Source organism: Camellia sinensis, chromosome 8 (assembly GCF_055761805.1).
Source record: "Camellia sinensis isolate YWXY chromosome 8, ASM5576180v1, whole genome shotgun sequence".
Classification (NCBI taxonomy): Eukaryota; Viridiplantae; Streptophyta; class Magnoliopsida; order Ericales; family Theaceae; genus Camellia; species Camellia sinensis.
The window spans coordinates 156,420,868-156,441,443 of record NC_138968.1 but is presented as its reverse complement, the minus strand read 5'-3'; the positions used below and the strand labels follow the sequence as shown (position 1 = coordinate 156,441,443).

At 38.5% G+C, this 20,576-nt stretch overlaps 1 protein-coding gene and 1 pseudogene across 1 annotated transcript; both read left to right on the top strand.

Moving 5' to 3' along the window:
• The first annotated feature begins 332 nt into the window (after window positions 1-332).
• On the top strand, window positions 333-13,564 carry LOC114266633 (Peroxidase superfamily protein). Its single transcript, XM_028207560.2, is given in 5 exon segments — window positions 333-554; window positions 12,423-12,602; window positions 12,694-12,789; window positions 12,792-12,861; window positions 13,284-13,564. Coding segments are annotated over 5 exon segments (840 nt in total). The 3' UTR covers window positions 13,556-13,564.
• A 3,668-nt stretch (window positions 13,565-17,232) lies between these two features.
• On the top strand, window positions 17,233-18,450 carry LOC145798208 (secreted RxLR effector protein 161 pseudogene; annotated as a pseudogene).
• The last annotated feature ends 2,126 nt before the right edge of the window (window positions 18,451-20,576 follow it).

Sequence of the window (20,576 nt, the reverse complement as noted above, 5' to 3'; positions counted from 1 at the left end):
TGCTCCTCCATGATCGCTGATCATGCTTCCTTACAAGTAGCTCCATTACGCCATTACTGGCAGTTGAGTTTCCCTCTTGTACTTGAATTTGAATATGAGTAACCGTTGAAGATATGTCATCTTGCATCCCGTTATTGATCTAGTGTTACTCAGATCATGTGAGGACCAATATTTGTTGCCACGTGTACGATCAGGATTAAAGGCTTGAATAACCTCCCTTTATTACCCTTATTCTGCCACGTGTCGAACTGTAACTGGCTTTTACAAAATATGTAGCCAACACATATATAATAGAATTAGAACCAAATTCATATTACTTGTGTCTCTAGTCAATGGCTAATCCAAAGTCTCTTTCAGTTTTGTTTATTCAGTTGACACTTGTTCTTATCCTCTTAGACCTTTCTAATGCACAAAGCTTGAAACTAGGGTTCTACAGCACATCATGCCCCCCTGCCGAGGCCATCACCAAAAAGATAACAACTCAATTTATTTATCAGGCTCCATCTCTTGCAGCTCCATTGTTAAGAATGCATTTTCATGATTGTTTTGTTAGGGTATGAGTGGATGCTTATTTCTTTGTTTATGGTACTTGTCAAGGGTTGCAACCTTGCATGGCTAAAGTTTTTACCTAAATGATGCTTTTCATTATAGTTAATTTTCATGTGAATGGTAAGGGCCCTGGCTATTTTTTAGAATCCATTATAACCAAATAGCTTGCAACAATAGGATAATTTTCACGACTCAAAAGTGGCACGGGATCTTTTGTTCTCAAAATTTTTGTCCCGATGACCCCAATGCCCTCTCAATTTCAATTGCACAACGTGGCAAGAATTTCTAAGTATAATTGTGCAGCTGAGAATGCATTAGAGGCAGGGAGAAGAATTTTGGGAATAGAGAATATATTCCTAGCTCTCAAAAGTTGAATGGCTTAATGGTCAATAAGGGTTATAACAATTTATAACCAGTAATAAGTGCAAATTTAAAGGTAAAAAGTGATAGGATGAGAGAGCAAAGAGGTTGGATTCCAGTGGTTAAGCAAAGAGGACGATCAGTGAATCATAGTCTGAGGTATGGAGGTCAAAGAGTAGGATTGTTTACGCTCTTTGTGGATAACTTGTCTGAGTCAATGAATCCATGAAAACTGCATGATCTGTTCAGTAAGTTTGGTGTTGTCAAGGATGTGTTCATACCATACAAACGAAGGAAATTAACAAATACATGGTTTGGGTTTGTAAGGTATGACTGCTCTACTGTAGTACGAGTGGTAGAACAAAAGGCGAATGGTTTGTGGGTGGATGATACATCTTTGACAGTCAAAATCGCAGAGTATGGTAATGGAGTGGAAGAAAGGAAGAGGCTTAAACTGATACCAACAAGACAAACAGAGGCGAATAAGCCATCCATCATGGAGCCAAACAAATATGGTATCAAGGCAGTGATGAAAGGTTATTTGCAGAGGTCATCAAAGGGACAGAACCAAGATGCACACCAAAGACAACTATCAGGGTAGAAGAGTTAGGTAATGGGTGGCTATATGAGAGCATGCTCATGTGACTCAAAACAAACTACTCTGTTATGGAGGTGAAAAAGGAACTCAAAAGAAGAGGTTTGCTAAATGCGATGGTGCGAGAAGGAGGTGGGCGAGACGCAATCATATCATTTAACTCCAAGGACAATTTTTTGAGTCACAAGTCTTCACTCACATAATGGTTTCATGAATGGTGTGAGTACATCGCTGAGTGGAGATCAGGTTTGTATCTTCAACAGGAGAGGTATGTTTGGATTTGTTGCTATGGGGTGCCTCTTAATCTATGGATATCAAATACCTTCAGAAAGATTGGCAGGTTATTGGGGGACATGATCATCTTAGATGGTGATGTCTGCACACCTAAATCTTTTTGATGTGGAAGGTTCAAAATAGTCACAAGTGTTATAGATCCGATAAGTACAAGCCTGAATCTAGAGTGCAAAGGAAGAGTCTATTCCATAAGAGTTTTCGAGGAACAGAGCTCAGAGGATGTCACCACCAGCTGCAATGGAACTACTACCAACGGGGCCGAAGAAAATGGATGTTCCAAAGTAAATAGGTTACTTCAACCTATTGAAGAAACCAATTTGGAGGAAGAAGATGATGACAAAGCAAATGAAGTGGTGGCAAATGGGGACACGTCATCTAGGTTGAAATGAAGAGATGAGCTAGCGGCTGGTGGCAGTTCGAGCCATGCTTCAGAAGTAAAGGAGACTCAAGATTGCGTAGGAAATTCAACTACAGCAAGCACATGCGTGGTGGAGTCATCATTGCCAGTGGTCAGTCTGCAACTACGGCAGGGGTGTAATCGTGACAATCCAAAAGGTGTAGAAGCTCCTCTAGTGGAAAACAATCACGATGCACAAGTAGGTGTGGTTACTCCTACTATGGATGGTCAAACACTCACTGCAGGCTTTATCAGGAGCCTAAGTGAGACACTAAAGGTTGGACCCGGCATTAATCTGGAGGTATCTCTTGGACTTGAACAATCTAGGCTGCAGCCTATTGACAATATCTTTTCTGGTCTGCAGCCCATTGGGCCAACTGGTGATGGTCTGCAGCCCATTGGGCCTATTGGTGTTGGCCTCAGTCAAGCATCTGCATCAGAGGTTAGTGTATCTGCGAGCCCAGCACTTTCAAGCTCTATTAAGAAAAGGTAAAAGGAAATGTCTAAAAAATGAGGGCCTTAAAAATCCTTTGTTCATGGGTAGGTTTACTAGCTTTGTAAGAAGATTTGGACATAAAGGAGTAGGAACAAGGAAGGGTATTCTTAAAGGCTCACTGTCAAGAGCCACTGTTGCTCTTAAATCCAACCACTATACAAATATAAAGCAACCTCCTTCTAGAAATGACCTATTTCAAGAGGCTCAGGCAACTTTACGATTGGGGAAAAGATTGGGCATTGACTATAAAGGGCAGGAATCTGAGATTATCTGTAAAATAACACACATAGAGAAGAAGGACAAACAGAGGTTGGACAAAGGGGGTAATACAGTGGAGTAACCAGATCCATATGGGTGAATACAGTGACTACATGTTTTTATAAAGACAATTAGCTGGAATATTAGAGGGTCAAGCAAGCCTGAAAAGAAGAGAAAAATTAAGAAACTGTTACTAGAAAAGAAAATTGATATGGCTTTGTTTCAAGAAACAAAAAGATCAAGCATCACTAGTGAAATGGTCAAAAGTGTTTGGCCTAGGGATCGGATGAAGTTCATTTCTATGGATGCAAATGGATTGGCAGGAGGTCTTGTATATATTTGGAATCCTAATGTCTTTCAGCTATCAGATTATTGCAGTAATAAAAATTTTATTCTACTATCAGGTAAAATTCACAACTCCTTCAATTGCGTAATTGTGAATATTTATGCTCCCAATGACGTTATAAGTAGAGGGAAATTATGGGAGACCTTGCTAAATCTGAAAAACTCTTTCCCAAAACCCTGGTGTCTTGGTGGTGATTTCAATGCGATTAGGAATTTAGGGGAAAGAGTAGGTACATCAAGCAGGGATAGGGGCATGAAAGAGTTCTATAGCGATTCCGGCTTTGACCCGTCACATGTCGTATTCCGGACTCGTGTTCATATGGTTTTGAATGGTTATTCATATCTTGTTTCCTTTGTCTCCCCTCTATTTTGATTATTGGGTTGTAATTGTGCGTTTGGAACATGTTGCTTACTTGTTTTCCAAACTTGTGATGCCTAGATTTTGGCTGTTTCGCTCGAGTGGGCATTTTTGCGCTCGAGTGGGCTTCACAAATTTTGCTCCTTCTCTTGAGTGGCCATTCTTACGCTCAAGCGGGATTTGTCAACTCTCAGTATCTTTGTAGATCTGCAAATACTAGGAGAGTGCATTGGATGCTTGAGCGTCCAGTCTCACGCTCGAGCAAGGTCCTTTGTCTGCAAAACTTCTAGATATGTGTATCCCACGCTCGAGCAAAGCTTTATGTCTGACGCTCGAGCGTCACTTTACACGCTCGAGCGGACTACGTGTATAACAGTCCGTGAAGATGATATTTTAAATCACTTTTCCATTCCCCTCTCTCTCTAAAAACTTCCCAAAAACCTAGATATTGAGTTTCTCTCTCTAAACCTCACATTCTCTCTACTATTCTATCTAGATCCATTGGGATTTCCACCATAGTGCCTTTGAGAAGAAGGTAGAGTGTCTTAAGATCTTCCTTTTGATCCAAATAGAAGTGGGTTCCAGTGTCCTTGGAGTTTCACTCTTGCTTGGCTCGTCTTCTCTCTTTGAGGTAGGGATTTTCTACACTTTGTTATGATTTTGAACTTAGTTATTTGTGGTTGTGTAACAATGGTGGGATTTGGGAGCATTTTGAACAAACCTTGGGTGTGAGTGTAAATGGAAAAGAGGGGTCTTTGGTGGAAATGAAATAAAAGAACATGGGGTTTGAAAATGAAGTCATGTTATGTCAAAATGGTTGATTTTGGTACTTGGATTGATATTTGAAAAGGGAAATTTTTTCCCTAAAATGATTATCATATTCATTGGGCTTAAATAATTGAGATTAGTGTTGTAAACATGGAATTAAGCGAGTGTTGAAATATATGGTGGAGTTGAGTATGTAATACTTCATACCTTTGGAAATTTTGAATAAATTATCTGTCTCGAGATTATATATATGTTTAGAAATATCTGTATTGGGCTATCGGTGGAGGATAGCTTTGATTGTTGTAGAAATTGCATGTGGATTAGGTGAATTGAAACTAATCTTTTGTTGGTTGTCACTGAATATGACTATGTTTATATACATTATTGTGAGACCATGAAATATCCTCTCACATGGATGTTATGGAGAGAAGAGCTTCACCCCTGTAGATCTGCAATGATGAACATAGTTGGTGCCACCTAACCGGGGTTGTCGGCCGGGGACTATCCGATGATGAAGTCAGTCATTGAATTAAGGAAGAAATAGTATATACATTTGAAGGGGTGTGTGTTTTGTAGAGAGAGATGAGAACATACCTTGCACTTGGGATGGCTCCTCCTTTAAATAGATGGGGGGTGTAATATTTGTTTGGGTTGGACCCATTGTAGGCTTTGTTTGGGTTAGGCCCAATAAGCTAGTACCTATAATTTTCTGGCTCCCACAATTGCCCCAAAACTTTCATTGTCTGCGGTAGAAGGAATGAGAGTTTTTTTTCTTGCCAGGTTACGCTGTTCAAATAGCCGTTAGGTTTTTTGATAAAGAATACTTTGGATAAATGAATAAAATGTATGAATAAATGACTGCGTGTATGCTTGAATGTATGTATAAATGTATGTATGTCTTGAATATATGTATAAATGTATATATGTCGATCATAGGATGAGGGGGGTGAGTTAAAACCCAGTGAGTAACACTATCTCTATAACGATGGGAAACGGTATTATAACTCCCGGGTAAGGGTATAGGCCGCAGTATTATAACCCCGAGCAAGGGTGTAGTATATTGTCGAATGCAAAGATTGCTTCCAAATATGGACTTTCGTGCCGAGCTAGAAATATTTCTATATGCCGAGCACGGAAATGATTGCCTGAACCAAATAAGACAGATTAAATAAGGTAGATATATCAACCAAAAAATGAACCACGGTATTATTACCCTCGGGTGAGGGTGTAGACCTGCGGTATTATAACCCCCGGGTGAGGATGTAGGCCACGGTATTCTAACCTCCGAGCGTAGGTGTAGGCCGCGGTATTCTAACCCCCGGGCATAGGTGTAGGCCTTTGCTGATGGCGCTCCGTGCCGAGTGCGAAGATTACGCTGTACTCGGAGACTTTTCCTGGTTTTAAGTGGCGACCAAGTGCCAATATGGCGAGGACTTTGAATAATGTATCCTGTACTGAGTAAGGTAGACGTGTTAATCACCAGTAATATTGTTCCGCTTGTATGGAATTGCTAAGTAGATATTGGGCCAACTATTTAATTGTCGAGTTACTCGGATTGCGTTTAGTCCAAGGTAGAGTTGCCCCATTGCTTTCGAATGACAGGTGTTAGTCGGAAGGAATGCAGATTCCCATTGCCCTATGTTACAGGGAAGATTCGGCTTTGGTAAAATGACGGTGCACAACAACGTTCAAACTGCTGTCAAATGCGAATTGCCAATTGCCAAGTGCTAATCGGCCGAATGCCAAGTGTAATGTATTGCCCCAAAATTGGCGCTTGCTTGGAGCAGTGTGAAAAGGAGCGGGAGTGAGTAACTCAAGTAAATGTCGTTGTAATGTTTGTACCAAGTTGGCCGAGTATGCGTGCATATCAAAGGTACCGAGATAGTGATCGACTGATGTGCCCCAATTAGAAAGCAGAAAATTGACTAAGATGTCCCAGTGGGCAATTGTTTTACCAAATAATGTTGTTAGGCGAATAAAGTTGATACACAGCCGAATAATGAGTGTTGAATTAATAATGGTGCCGAATAATCTTGCCGAGTAAATTTGATGCACTGCCGAGTAACTAGTGCCAAAACATCGGTGCCCGTTTCATATATAATGTGATCTTGCCAAAAAGTTGGGCAGTTACACGGGTTGGTGATTGTGCTGATCTTTTGGTCGGCGATTTTTCTTAGCTTCGCGGTGTGTCGGCATCACTTCGGAGTTGGATATGCTAAGAACTTGGTTGGCAATGGTTGCCAATTTATTGAAGTTGAGATTCTTGTCCAACGTATACTTGCCCCATTGCATTGGAATGACATCGGTTAGACCGATAACAATTTGAACGGATTTCGTGCCCCTGTTAGGTGTCGTGGCGAAATCGGAATGAAGCTGAGACAAAGTAAGGTGCTTGGTAATATGCGAAATGAGTCATCGCGCTCAATTTTTGAATAAAATCTGTAATTATTTATTTATTTATGTATTTTGAGCTGAATTTGCAAACTCTGACTGTACGGATGGACCCGGAATGCGTCAGATGGCTGGAAAAGACTATTGGATTGCTGTGATCAGACTCCTGATGGCGTAATTATAGCCAAAATGGATCTAACGGCTCAAATCAATAGGGTGTAATGCAACCGCGAAGCACATGATCGTTTCTTTATATCTTGCTGGATCGTCTTCCCAAGAGAAAGAACTCATTTTTTGGGCAAACTTTGAACGGCCCCTATGGCTTCGTTTGAGCTCCGATTTTGACGCGATTTGTTGCGTTGGACTCGTCTCAATGAGTACTTCACGTTGGTATGGGGAAAACTTGAGTTTGACAGCTTTGAAAATTTCAGTTGTCGAAAAATGTGAGTCGTCTCGCAATTTTCGGCATACTTTGGTTCTGGACTTCTCGGGTTGGTAGGTTTGGACTCTTTGAGCTGATATGAATCCTGTGGTAAGTTCAGACGTGGATTTCGGCAAGCTGAGATGCTAGTTCTATGCCGAGATATTAGTGCCGAATAAGTCACAAAGTTGCCGCATAATGCTGCAGAATGATATTGCAGACGTCAAAGAATGTGTCGAATAAGAAATGTTGCGGTGTAATTTTTGCCGAATAAGTTATAAGCCGAGTTGATCATATGCAAGCAGGGTTCATAATGCCGATGAATTATATTGCCGAATAAGTTGACATATAACGTTGTGAGCCGAATAACGTAGATAATGGGGCGGGATTGTCTGATGCAGTGACGTATGGGCAGCCGAGTAGTCTTGAGGCCGAGTAGTGTTGCCGAGTAAGCAATGAGCTGATTGAGTCAGTAAGTTGCCGAATTAATTGTGGATATAAGTTGGTTCGTTGGTTTCCGTATATCCGTAGTTGTGATAGCCGAATGTAAAAGAAATTCGAGTTGAGGTGAGTGATCGGTGAAGATGGATGATCATGGCCCAGCCCTAGGAGCCTGCTTACTAAAATTGCACGTTGATTGGACATGATCTGACCGGTGAACTATCATTTAACGTCCCCGATTTGCCAATTGATTGATCCCAAGCTAATACTCAAAATTCACAAAATTGTACCTCAAAAATGGATTCTACATAGCAAAAAACTAGAGGGTAGGCATCCTCGAAATTACTGGACCATCCGATTAACTGGAATGCGGTAAGATGCAACGGAGCACATTGTGCCGAGAAGTGCATGATAAATTCTTATTTCATCACCTTCATGCTGCATGCCATGAAAGGCAGAGTTTTCCAGTTTTGAGCTCGTGACTTTGAGGCCTTGTATCTCCTTCGTTTTAAGTCCGATTTTGACGCGGCTTATGGCGTTGGACTCGTCTTGATGAGGAATTCACACCGGTATAGTCAAAGCTTGAGTTCGACAAGGCTGAAAAATGTAAATTTTGAGACATTTAGTTGATTTTGCAACTATTGCGGCCTACGGTTAGCTCGTGGCTTTACTAGTCGGTGTTTGTGACTTCGTTAGTTGACGTGAACCTAGTGGTAGGCCACCAAATTCTTGCTCGCATGAAGAAAAATGTAGACCCACTTGCTAGAGAGAGAAATTGGGTACGTAAACGGTGTCGGTGACACTTTGGCTGGCCGAAGCACTTGGTTCTCAACATTGTGGTTCAGGAGGTCAGACATGGTTTGAGAGACGAATTAATAAACGGGTGGAGGTCGTGATTGAATGGCCGTTTAGTGTGGAATGGTTGCCGAGCAGCTTTGTAGCCTTGCCGAGTAGGCGTAGTTGTAATAGCTGGATCTTAAGTTTGTAATAGCCGGATCTTGGTTGGCAACTTCTCTTAGCTTCACGATGTGCCGAATCACTTGGTCGGCATCTCTTTGTATTTGGCTTTGCTGAGAATGTGGTTGGCAAGACTGCTTTATGCATGCAACACCTTCAAGAATAAAGAATCACCTTGTGTTGGCATCAACGTAAGCCATTATAGAAAAAGTGAAACCAACTTGTGTACATGTGCATATATATAAAGAATCACCTTCAAGATATGTTTTGTGAAACAAAGAATAAATAAATAAACAGATAGACGCATGTATTAATTTAGCCGAGCAACTATATTGACTTGCCGAAAAGATGTTCGTACCAATAAAGGTGTGAAACCCATTTTTAGAGAGAGAAAACAGCTACTAACTTCATCTTGTTTTGACAACCTTTCTAAGCAATATTAATATTCAACAATGCTTTGATCAAATCTGTGATCATAAATAGATACATACATAGATGTGTATATATATATATATATATATACAGATATATATACCTGAACTTTAGCAAAAAACATAATCAGAATGAAAGAAGCCAAAAACCCAGTTGTGGGCCGTATTACTTGGGATTGATTTTGCTTTTGTAGAAAGTGCACTGACCTCAAAGCAACTAATATATCTTTACTTACAGCAGTATATTTGTTGTGTTCTTCGTTGATCTCATTCAGTCGTTCCCACAGACGACGCCAATTGTGAGACCATGAAATATCCTCTCACATGGATGTTGTGGAGATCCAACGAAGAGAAGAGCTTCACCCCTGTAGATCTGCAATGATGAACATAGTTGGTGCCACCCAATCGGGGTTGCTGGTAGGGGAGTCTCCGATGATGAAGTCAGTCATTGAATCAAGGAAGAAATAGTATATACATTTGAAGGGGTGCGTGTTTTGTAGAGAGAGATGAGAACATACCTTCCACTTGGGATGGCCCCTCCTTTATATAGATGGGGGGTGTAATATTTGTTTGGGTTGAACCCATTGTAGGCTTTGTTGGGGTTAGGCCCAATAAGCTAGTACTTATAATTTTCTGGCTCCCACAATTATATATATGTATGATTATTGAGGAGAAGAAAGGGGATGTACTCCATGTGTGATTTTGTGTTTATATATATTGTATATGTATGATTGTTTAGAAGGAGAAAGAGGATGGACTCCATTATAATTAAGTTGGCCGGAGTGTCCTGGGTGAAAGTCCTAAAATTTATACATGGGTGCCAATCTCGAGAATGAAATATCCGTAAAATGACAATTGGAAGTGTTTGTGTGTTGTTTGTGAAATTGTTAAACCATTGAGTTGTAGTCTCATTTGGGTTATTGAAAGATAATAAAATTGGCTCATGTATTGAAACGGATTGAAGGGAAATCAAATGATATATGAGCTTGGTGTTCTACGACTATATAAATGTGATCATTTTATTTTCGGTATTATAAATGCATATTGCACTTATACCTTTGTTAAACCTCATATACTGTGTTAGATTATTCCTTCTGGGCTATGGCTCACCCTATTTGGGAAAAACATTTTCAGGTAATTATGGCATACCTCTACCAAGACAATAGCATTTGAGGGACTTTTGGGAAGCAAGAGCTTCTTATTTTGTTTCACTTTTGTGTAGCCTAGGGCTAAAATTGTATGAGCCAGTCTCACTTTTGTTGCAACCAAACCAAGACTTGGAAAAGTGTAAGCCTGAAAAACATCTATTTACGTTAAACTCCGTTGTACTATTAATGTTATGAAATGAAAAAATATTATACTCTAATTTTGCTGTCATTTATGTATGCTTTCGGGTTATATTTAGTGTGTACTTTTAAGGGCGTTACAAGTTCAATGATTTCACAGATCAATGTAACGTGGTAGATGTGCAACTGCTAGGTAAAAAATATATTTGGCGCAATGCGTTTGACAGAAATAGATGTAGTAGAATAGACAGGTTTCTTTTTCACCTTGAGTGGATGAAAAGGTTTAAGTTCAAACTGTAGGGTCTTCCCAGAATAACATCTGATCACTGCCCTATTGTGCTCATGGAGGATGAGAGGGATTGGGGACCTAAACCCTTCATGGTTTTGAATGCCTGGCTTCTGCATCCTAATTTTGCTCCATTTGTGGAAACAACTTGGAGATAATCACAGTGGATTAGAGCTGCTAGTTTTATTCTGTAGAGGAAGATGCATAGTATGAAGTTGGCACTAAAAAATGAAATAGAAAAGTTAATGGAAATATTGCATCCAAACTACAAGATTCCGAACAAGAGCTTAATGTTCTAGATTTGAGAGCTGAATCTCAACCATTGGATCAAGCAAGGTAGATTAGGTGTATGAAAAATTGAGATGTCAACATCTGCTTACTTCTCAAACGGTAGTGGAGGTTTGTCACTGAACATGATTCATTATGGAAGAGGGTACTCTGCAGTAAATACAGGTTTGAAAGAGGGGAATGGTTACCAAATCTCAGCTTAGGTATTATTGTCTCAAGAACTTGGAGTGACATTCTAGCAGCTGTTGAGCAAAAAGATAATCTGTTATTGTACTATGTCTTTAAGCTATAGTTAAAAGTGGGCAATGGTTGCAGAATAAGATTCTGGCATGATAAATGGTGTGGAGATATCTACCTTAAAGAGGAATTCCCAAGGTTATTTTGGTTGTCTACTGCTAAAGAGAGCTCACTTAAGGACCTAGTGGTGGGCACAACCAACCCACAAACCTGGTTACTCAATTTTAGAAGACCCCTATTTGAATGGGAAAAGGAAAAACTTCTCAAACTCAATGGTATCTTACAAGCAGCTCCTGCACTGAATCTGGAGGTTAAGGGTAGAGTAGTGTGGTTAGTGGCAAAATCTGACCAATCCCTTGTCTCTGTTTTTTATAAACATACTAATCTAGAGTTTGGAGAAAAATGTCAGCTTCTGTAGAATGGTAAGGATCAAATATCTTCCCCCAAAGTGCAATTCTTTGGACGGCTAGCATGGCAAAATAAGGTGAAAACTCCAGTGTTCTTGCAAAGGCTGGGAATTCTGGATAGGGATGGATATACCTTGTGTATCTTCTGTAAAGCTCATCAGGACACATCCAAATATGTACTAATACTTTGTCCCATAGTGTGGAGGGTTTGGTCTGGGCTGTTGCAACAGTGGGGGGGTTTATGGGCTGCACCTGGATCTATACAAGGTCTGTTACACTGGTGGGTAGGGCACTGCTGCAGGAAAAATGAAAGAAAAATTTGGGGTGCAATTCCACTAGTGGCTCTTTGGCCGATATGGAAGCACAAAAATGAGTGTCTTTTTGCAAGCTCTCAACCAAAGATGCAGGAGCTATAGGAACTTATTATCACAAGGATTGCTATTTGGTATAAAGTTACAACAAAGGGGACTCCATTCTCGATTGATGATTTCATTCATAACTTGTCACAAATGAGATCTTGTTTAGGTGGAAGGAACTAGAGGTTCTGTTATTGTGGTGTTTGACATTTTGTTTTTGTTTTTGTTTTGGAGGAGGCTACTGGGGTGTTTGTAGTTGGAATCTCTCTAACTCCTTTTGGGGACTTGGGGTTGCACATAATTAGTCTTGCTTTGGCTGTCAACCTAGTTGGGATGCTTTGCTAAGATAATGATGCACTTTCCTCCTAACTTTTGTATATTTTTCTCTCTTTTATCTAATATAATATTTCTTGCTTGCCGCTAAAAAAAAAAAAAAAAAAAGTGCAAATTTCTAGTTATGTAATTTTGGGAAAGTTTGAATCTAATGAGTTATTCGTGCAGGGCTGTGAGGCATCTGTGCTTTTGAACTCTACCAATAATAACCAAGCAGAGAGAGATGCAATTCCCAATCTAAGCCTGAGAGGATTCCAAGTTATTGATGCTGTGAAAGCTGCAATAGAGAAAGCATGTCCTGGTGTTGTTTCATGTGCAGATATTTTAGGCCTAGCAGCTTGTAATGCAGTTTAGTGGTAACAAATATCTTCTATTAGATTTATCAAGCTTGAGAATCAATCACTCACATGTTCACTAATATTATGAAGTTTCTTTGTAGATAAATGGACCATTTTGGCTAGTTCCAACCGGACGAAGAGATGGAAAGATTTCAATTGCCGCTGAAGTCTTGACTAATCTACCAACCCTTTTTTTTTTAACGTAACTCAATTGAAAGCATCTTTTGCCTCTAAGGGTTTAAACATTAAAGACCTTGCAATTTTGTCAAGTAAATTAGAAGTTTATTTTAAATATATATACGGTATCATCTGATACGTATTAGATTTTTGTGTTTATGATACGCATATATCCCAATTTCTCAATAGGAATGAAAATCACATGCATATTGACCGATTTTGGTTCATAGTCGATTCATAGTTGATATAGTCAATTCATTGCTATAAAGTACTTTTTAGGCATTGGATTTTCTAAAATATTCATGATTGCATTACTCAATTTTTTATACATATTACTTTATACTTTTGATAACGGTGGATTGGGCTATTTAAAACCTTTCTTGTGTTTGAACTAGTAATAAGAAATCTTTCAAGAATCATCCCAAAAAATTGACTTAATATTGATTTAATTCCTTTTCTTTCTCTCTATCTCTCTCTCTCTCTCTCTTTTTCTTTTTTTTTTTTTTGGTTAAAGGAGGACACACCATAGGAATTTCTCACTGTCCTTCCTTCTCGAACGGCTTGTACAACTTCACCGGCAAAGGTGACACTGACCCGAAAATGGACCAGAATTACATAGCTCAGTCGAAGAAGAAATGCAAGCCAGGAGATACAACTACAATTGTTCAGATAGACCCAGGAAGCTCAAAAATATTTGATACTGATTACTACACTGTAGTGAGTAAAAGAAGAGGATTGTTTCAATCCGACGCTATTTTTCTCACTAACAGTACTACCAATGCTTAAGTCTAACTTCAGAAAACTCCCAAAGGATCTACTTTCTTGAAAGATTTTGCAAATTCGATGGTGAAGATACGTCAGATTCGTGTCTGTTAAATTTGTTAGGATCTTCTACCTGATAGGGTTCGGGTTTCCTTGTTTTTAGGATTGTAGTGCTTTGAAGTCCTGTATAATAATCCCTAGTCTTAAGGGGCAAGTTATTTTCTGTTTAGATTTAGTCATGCATCACGATTCTAGGGCTGTAAAGTCGTGGGTTGTTATTTTCCTTTCTGCTTTGAAGTAAGGCTATTTAATAGCCATGTTGGTTCTTTAATTTAATAAGGAGTTCTCTCTGCATTTGAGAGTAATTGTGCTTTTGTTTTTGTAAAGTTCTTTGTCGTTGTGCTTGGTTTTAACATATGGTATCAGAGCTCTATCACGGGGCCTAACAGCTTGTACCACAGCCATCAGCGTGAAAGAACAACATGACAAGCGAAAGAAACTTTGTGCAGCTTGCTATCGCACGATTCGATGGACACTACGATCACTAGAGCATGCTTATAGAGAATTTTCTGCGTTCAAAGGAGTATTGGAGTTTGGTGGAAACTGGAATCTTTGCAGTAGCGGAACAGATGGATCTCACTGAGGGACAGAAGAAGGTGATTGAGGATCAAAAGCTGAAGGACCTGAAGGCTAAAAACTATCTATTCTAAGCCATTAATCGATCATTTTGGAGACAATATTGAAAAAGGACACAACAAAGGATATCTGGGACTTTTTGAAGCAAAAATACCAAGGGACAGCACGAGTTAAATGTGCTCAACTCCAAGCCCTTCGCAAAGAGTTTGAAATGTTGCACATGAAAGTTGGGGAATTAGTGAATGACTATTTTGGAAGAACCCTCATCACAACCAATAAGATGAGAATTCATGGCAAAAGAATGGAGGAGATGGTGATCATCGAGAAGATCTTGAGATCCATGACTCCAAAGTAAGACTATATTGTATGCTCAATCGAGAAATCAAATGATTTGGATACTTTATCCATAGATGAGCTTCAAAGTAGTCTTTTGGTGCATGAATAATGGATTAGCCATCACATTATGGATGAACAAGCCTTTCAAATCACTTACAGACTTTAACTAGGAGGAAGAGGTGGTGGTAAAGGTTCTTACCGAGGAAGAGGAAGAGATAGGGGTAGGTTTGATAAATCTAACCTAGAGCGTTATCACTGCCATGAGTTGGGTCATTTTTAGTGGAAATGCCCCCCAAGAGCAAAAGCTACAAAGGTCAACTTTGTCGAGACCAGTGAAGAAATGCTTTTAATGGCGTATGTAGATGGTAATGAGGCTGGAAGAGATCACTTGTGGTTTCTTGACTCTGGGTTTAGTAATCATATGTGTGGGAAAAGAGAGTTATTCTCACAATTCGAAAACAATTTCAGAGAGAAAGTGAAGCTAGACAATGATATGAGTCTCACTGTGCAAGGGACGGGCAACATTCGAATGGAGATAAATGGGATTGTGCAGGTGATTACTGAAGTTTTCTTTGCGCCAGAGTTGAAGAATAATTTACTAAGCATTGATCAATTGCAAGAGAAAGGTCTTGCAGTGCTCATGCAACATAGAAAGTGCAAGATTTATCATCCTGAAAAAAGGTTTAATCATGGACACCGAGATGGCATGCAACAGAATGTTTGCTGTGCTTGGTCACTGTCCACCAAAAGAGGAAAAGTGTTTCTCCTCTATAACCACAGATCAAACTCAACTCTGGCATTGCTCTTACGGTCATCATAGTTAGAATGGTCTCAAGGTGATCCAACAAAAGAATATGGTGGATGGTTTGCCTCAGTTGAAGGCTCCTTTAAAGATCTGCGAAGACTGCTTGATAGGAAAACAACATCGCGATCCTTTTCCAAAGGAAAGCATATGGTGGGCATCTGGAATTCTTCAGTTAGTGCATGCAAACATATGTGGGCCAATAAAACCAATCTCGAATAGGAAAAAAAGGTATCTCATTACTTTTATCGATGACTTTAGTAGAAAAACCTGGGTTTGTTTCTTAGTTGAAAAATGAGAAGCATTTGTTACCTTTAAATCCTACAAAGCTAGAGTTGAGAAAGAAATCGGTGCATTCATAAAGAGTCTTCGAACTGATCATGGGGATGAGTTTACATCACAAGAGTTCACTCACTTTTGTGATAAGAACGACATTCAAAGGCAATTAACAGCAGTTTATACACCTCAATAGAACGGGGTTGCAGAGAGAAAGAATCGCATTATCACGAATATGGTGCACAATATGCTGTCAGAGAAGCAAATCCCAAAGAATTTATGGCCTGAAGCAGTGAATTAGACAGTGTATGTCTTGAATAGAAGCCCGACACTTGCTATGAGAAACAAGACACCAAAAGAAGCCTGGAGTGGGTTCAAGCCTTCAGTAAGTCACTTTAGGGTGTTTGGATGCATTTCCCATGTTCATGTACCTGATAGCAAGAGAGTAAAGCTCGATGCCAAAAGTCTGAAATGCATATTACTTGGGGTAAGTGAAGCATCCAAGGCTTACAGGTTATTTGATCTAATTTCTCAAAAAATAATCATGAGTCGAGATGTGGTTTTTGAAGAAGACCATAGGTAGAACTGGGATGATAGTCATAAGGAAAATATTTTGGCTGATTTGGAATGAGAGGAAGATGAAGATGTAGGGACAAATGAAAGCCTTGGGGAGGAAACTGATGCAAACATCACTCTTGAACATGAACTTGAAAATATAGGATACGTTCCAAGTGACTTACTCGAAAAGGGAGAGTCTTCAAGTGATGCCAGTCCTTTTCATGGAGGACGAGTTCGAAGACCACCAGGGTGGATGCAAGATTATGTAAATGGGCAGGGCTTTTTCGATGAAGAAAATGTCGATGTGGCTCATTTAGCCTTATTCTCTGAACATGATCCCTTGACATACAAGGATGCAGTGAAGAGTAGCAAATGGAGACAAGCCATGAATGCAGAAATCAAAGCTATTGTGAAGAATGATACATGAGAACTCACCAAGCTGCCATCTGGAGTAAAGACAATTAGAGTAAAATGGGTTTTTAAAACGAAACTCAATGAACATGGGGAAGTGGACAAATACAAGGCTCGGCTCGTTGTGAAATCGTGCAATCAACAGTATGGAGTGGATTATGCTAAGGTGTTTGCACCAGTAGCTCGTTTAGATACCATTCGAGTAGTCATCTCACTTGTTGCCCAGAAAAGCTGGATGATCTAGCAACTAGACGTCAAATCTACGTTTTTGCATGGAGAAATAGATGAAGAAGTGTTCGTGAATCAACCACCAGGTTATGAACAAAAGGGATAGGAACATAAAGTATGTTGACTGAAGAAGGCTTTGTATGGACTCAAACAAGCTCCTTGAGCTTGGTACAGTCGAATAGAGACCTATTTTGTTCAAGAAAGCTTTGAGAAGTGCCCTTATGAGCACAATGGAGGTAAATTTTTGATTGTGTGCCTTTATGTTGATGATCTTATATTCACTGGTAATGATAAGATTATGCTTGAACACTTTAAGAAATCCATGACGATGGAATTTGACATGACTGATCTTGGTAAAATGAGTTATGTTCTTGGAATTAAAGTTTTGCAAAGGGTGGATGGTATTTTCATCAGTCAACGGAAGTATGCTTAGGAGGTTTTGGAGAGATTCAATATGGCCCAGTGCAATCCAGTGCACAATCCAATGGTTCTTGGCTTTAAACTTACTAGGGATGAAAATAGAGTAAGGATCGATGGGACATATTACAAACAGATCGTGGAAAGCCTTATGTACTTGACTGCCACTCGTCTCGATTTGATGTTTGTAGTAAGTTTAATTAGCAGATACATGGAACGACCCACTGAGACTCATTTGCAAGCAGTGAAAAGAGTGTTAAGGTATGTGAAGGGTACAATAAGTTTTGGATCATTCTACAAGAATGGAGGAACTAAGGAACTTGCTGGCTACACAAATAGCGATTACGCTGGTGATCAGAACGATAGGAAGAGCACCTCTGGCTATGCTTTTATTCTGAGTTCAAGTGCAGTGTCTTGGTCTTCTAAGAAACAGCCAGTAATCACTCTTTCAACTACCGAAGCAGAGTTCATCGCTGCTGTATCTAGTGCTTGACAAGCTGTGTGGCTAAGGAGGATTTTGGAGAAGCTTAATCATGGTCAATACAAACCAACAGTGGTTCACTATGATAACATCTCAGCTATTAAACTGTCAAAGAGTCCAGTCATGCGTGGTCGTAGCAAACACATTGATGTGCGCTTTCATTTTCTTCAAAATCTCATCAAAGATGAAGTTATTGAATTGGTGTAGTGTTCTACTCAGGAGCAAATAGCAAATATTTTGACGAAGCCACTAAAGCTCGCGGTGTTCGTGAAGATGCGTGGTCTTATGGGTGTCTGCGAATATCCAGGGATAAACTGAATATTGATAGCATTCAGTTTAAGGAGGATGTTAAAGTTGTTGGGATCTTCTACCTGATAGGGTTCAGGTTTCCTTGTTTTTAGGATTGTAGTGCTTTGAAGTCCTGCATAATAATCCCTAGTCTTAAGGGGCAAGTTATTTTTTGTTTAGATTTAGTCATGCACCACGATTCTAGGGCTATAAAGTCGTGGGTTGTTATTTCCCTTTCTGCTTTGATGTAAGGCTATTTAATAGCCATGTTGGTTCTTTAATTTAATAAGGAGTTCTCTTTGCATTTGAGAGTAATTGTGCTTTTGTTTATGCAAAGTTCTTTGTCGTTGTGCTTGGTTTACTGGCAATTCTTGTGAAATTTAAAAAATATGTTCCCGCATCAACTAATAGCTAATTTTCTCGTATTTTCTTTTCTTTTCATTTTTCATTATATGTTGTTAAATTGGTTATTAAATCTGCAGCTGAATTATAGTTTTTTTTTTTTTTTTTTTTTTTTGGGTAAGGATATGTGTATCTTGCTTTTGTAAAGTTGTCATCTTATGGTGTATGGTCTAAGCTTATATGCAATCACTTATTTATTCCTCCAATTAATAAGATTGTATTTTTATTTTTTTACATGATTCCATTTGTTCAAATTTTATACTTTTAGGTTGGGTTTAGATCATTACTTTTGATAGGGTTATAAAAGGAAAAAGAAAAAATACCACTGAAATATAATTATATTTTATTCGTATTTCATCTATATTTTCTCTTTACCTTTTCAAATCTATTATCCAAGCAAAGGAATTCCTACATTGTGTTTGGTTAAGAGATTTGGGAAGGTATTTAGAAAGAGAAAGGGAAAAAATGTAGGTGAAATATAAATAAAATATACTTACATTTCATTTAATTTCACACACCATTTTCCTTTTTTCTTTCCAAATAACTTTCCAAATTCTCTAACCAAACATAACGTAAATGTCCAATCTAAGTCGCTTATGGTTCTCAACTTGGTGTTATCATTTTCATCATAAACTATTAGTCATGTGAGGACATGAAAGAAAATGGATTGAACAGGGTCTAGTAGTCCCACATAGAAATATATACAAATTCCTATAGTATAACAAGTAATGGGGGGTATGAAAGATTGAGATGAAGTAGATATTGAGATGGATTGGTTTAGTTTTTGAATGCTTGTAATTCGATATCGACATGTTTCCTACTTTTATAGAGGTTTTATTTTTCTTATGTGTTAGGTTCATAAATTTAGGTAGAAATTAAAAAATAAAAGAGAAAAGATGTATAAAATGTAATTATATTTTATTCATATTTCACTTACTCTTTCCCCCCCCTCTAAATTCCTACCGAAATTCATAAACCACACAGACACAACCTAAGTGCCACAATTTTGAAGGCCATATTTGTTTGGCAAATTGGATTAGATGGGATTAAGAACTATTAATTCTATAATAATCAACTCATCTGGGTTGTATAACATATCTAATCTTTGGAATAACACGATACTACTATAAATTTATAATTTAATCAATTTTAGGGAAATTCTATGGTACACATCCCTCTAAGGGTGTGCACCATATGCACCCTATTATAAATTAATATAATTTTCTTGTAAAATTTCGTAATATCAATTACAAAATGCGTAATATCGTCACAAATTGACGCAACAAAAAATATCGTAACCAAGTCGCAAACTTTTGTTCTATGAATTACAAAATTTTGTGATTTTTGTTATATGAATCACAAAATTTTGGACATTTTGTTATGCTAATTTGTGGCAATATTATGCATTTTGTGGTTTATGTTACGAATTTTTGTGATAATGTTATGTCAATTATGATAGGGTGCATATGGTGCACACCTTTACCATAGGATTTCCCATTAACACCAACTTATCTTTAAAATAAGACTCAACTTCTTCATAACGGTTGTCTCACGTTCAGATTTTCAAATCAGCTTATTGGAGTCTCCATGCCCTGTTTCAATTGTAGACTTGACTCTTCTAGAGTCTATAAAACACCAGCAATACTACGAACGCAAACTTAACTATCTACAAATTATTTAGAATTATCATCTTATAGTTCAAATTTATATGAATCCCACATTACCCAAATTTAATCTCCACCATACAATTCCCTACCCAAAAAAATTTGGGCTCTTAAGTTTGTGTCCCTGGACTTTTTCATAAAACACAGGCTAGTTCAATGTTCATATACCCCCAACCCTAGCTTCAAAAAATTTCAAGACTCATGAGCATATTATTATGAATGATAAGAAAATTGTGAGGCACCTTTCAACTAGTTGAAGAACAAATATATAAATATATATTGCCTCTGCTGTAGCCTTCGCATTTGGGGCCTTTCAATCCAATCTCTTTCTTTTAAAAATTTCCAATCCAAATCAATCTAAAGGCACGCTTTGTAACTGGACCCAAAAAAAATCATACAGATAAACTTAACCCAGAAACAACCCTCCAAGGAAAAAAAAAGAAAAAAAAAAAGTAGTAGGTAGTGTTTGAGTACCACATTGATTAAAATGAGTGAGGTTCCTAACCATAAATAAATAAAAATAGAATATACGAGAGGTTTTTGAGC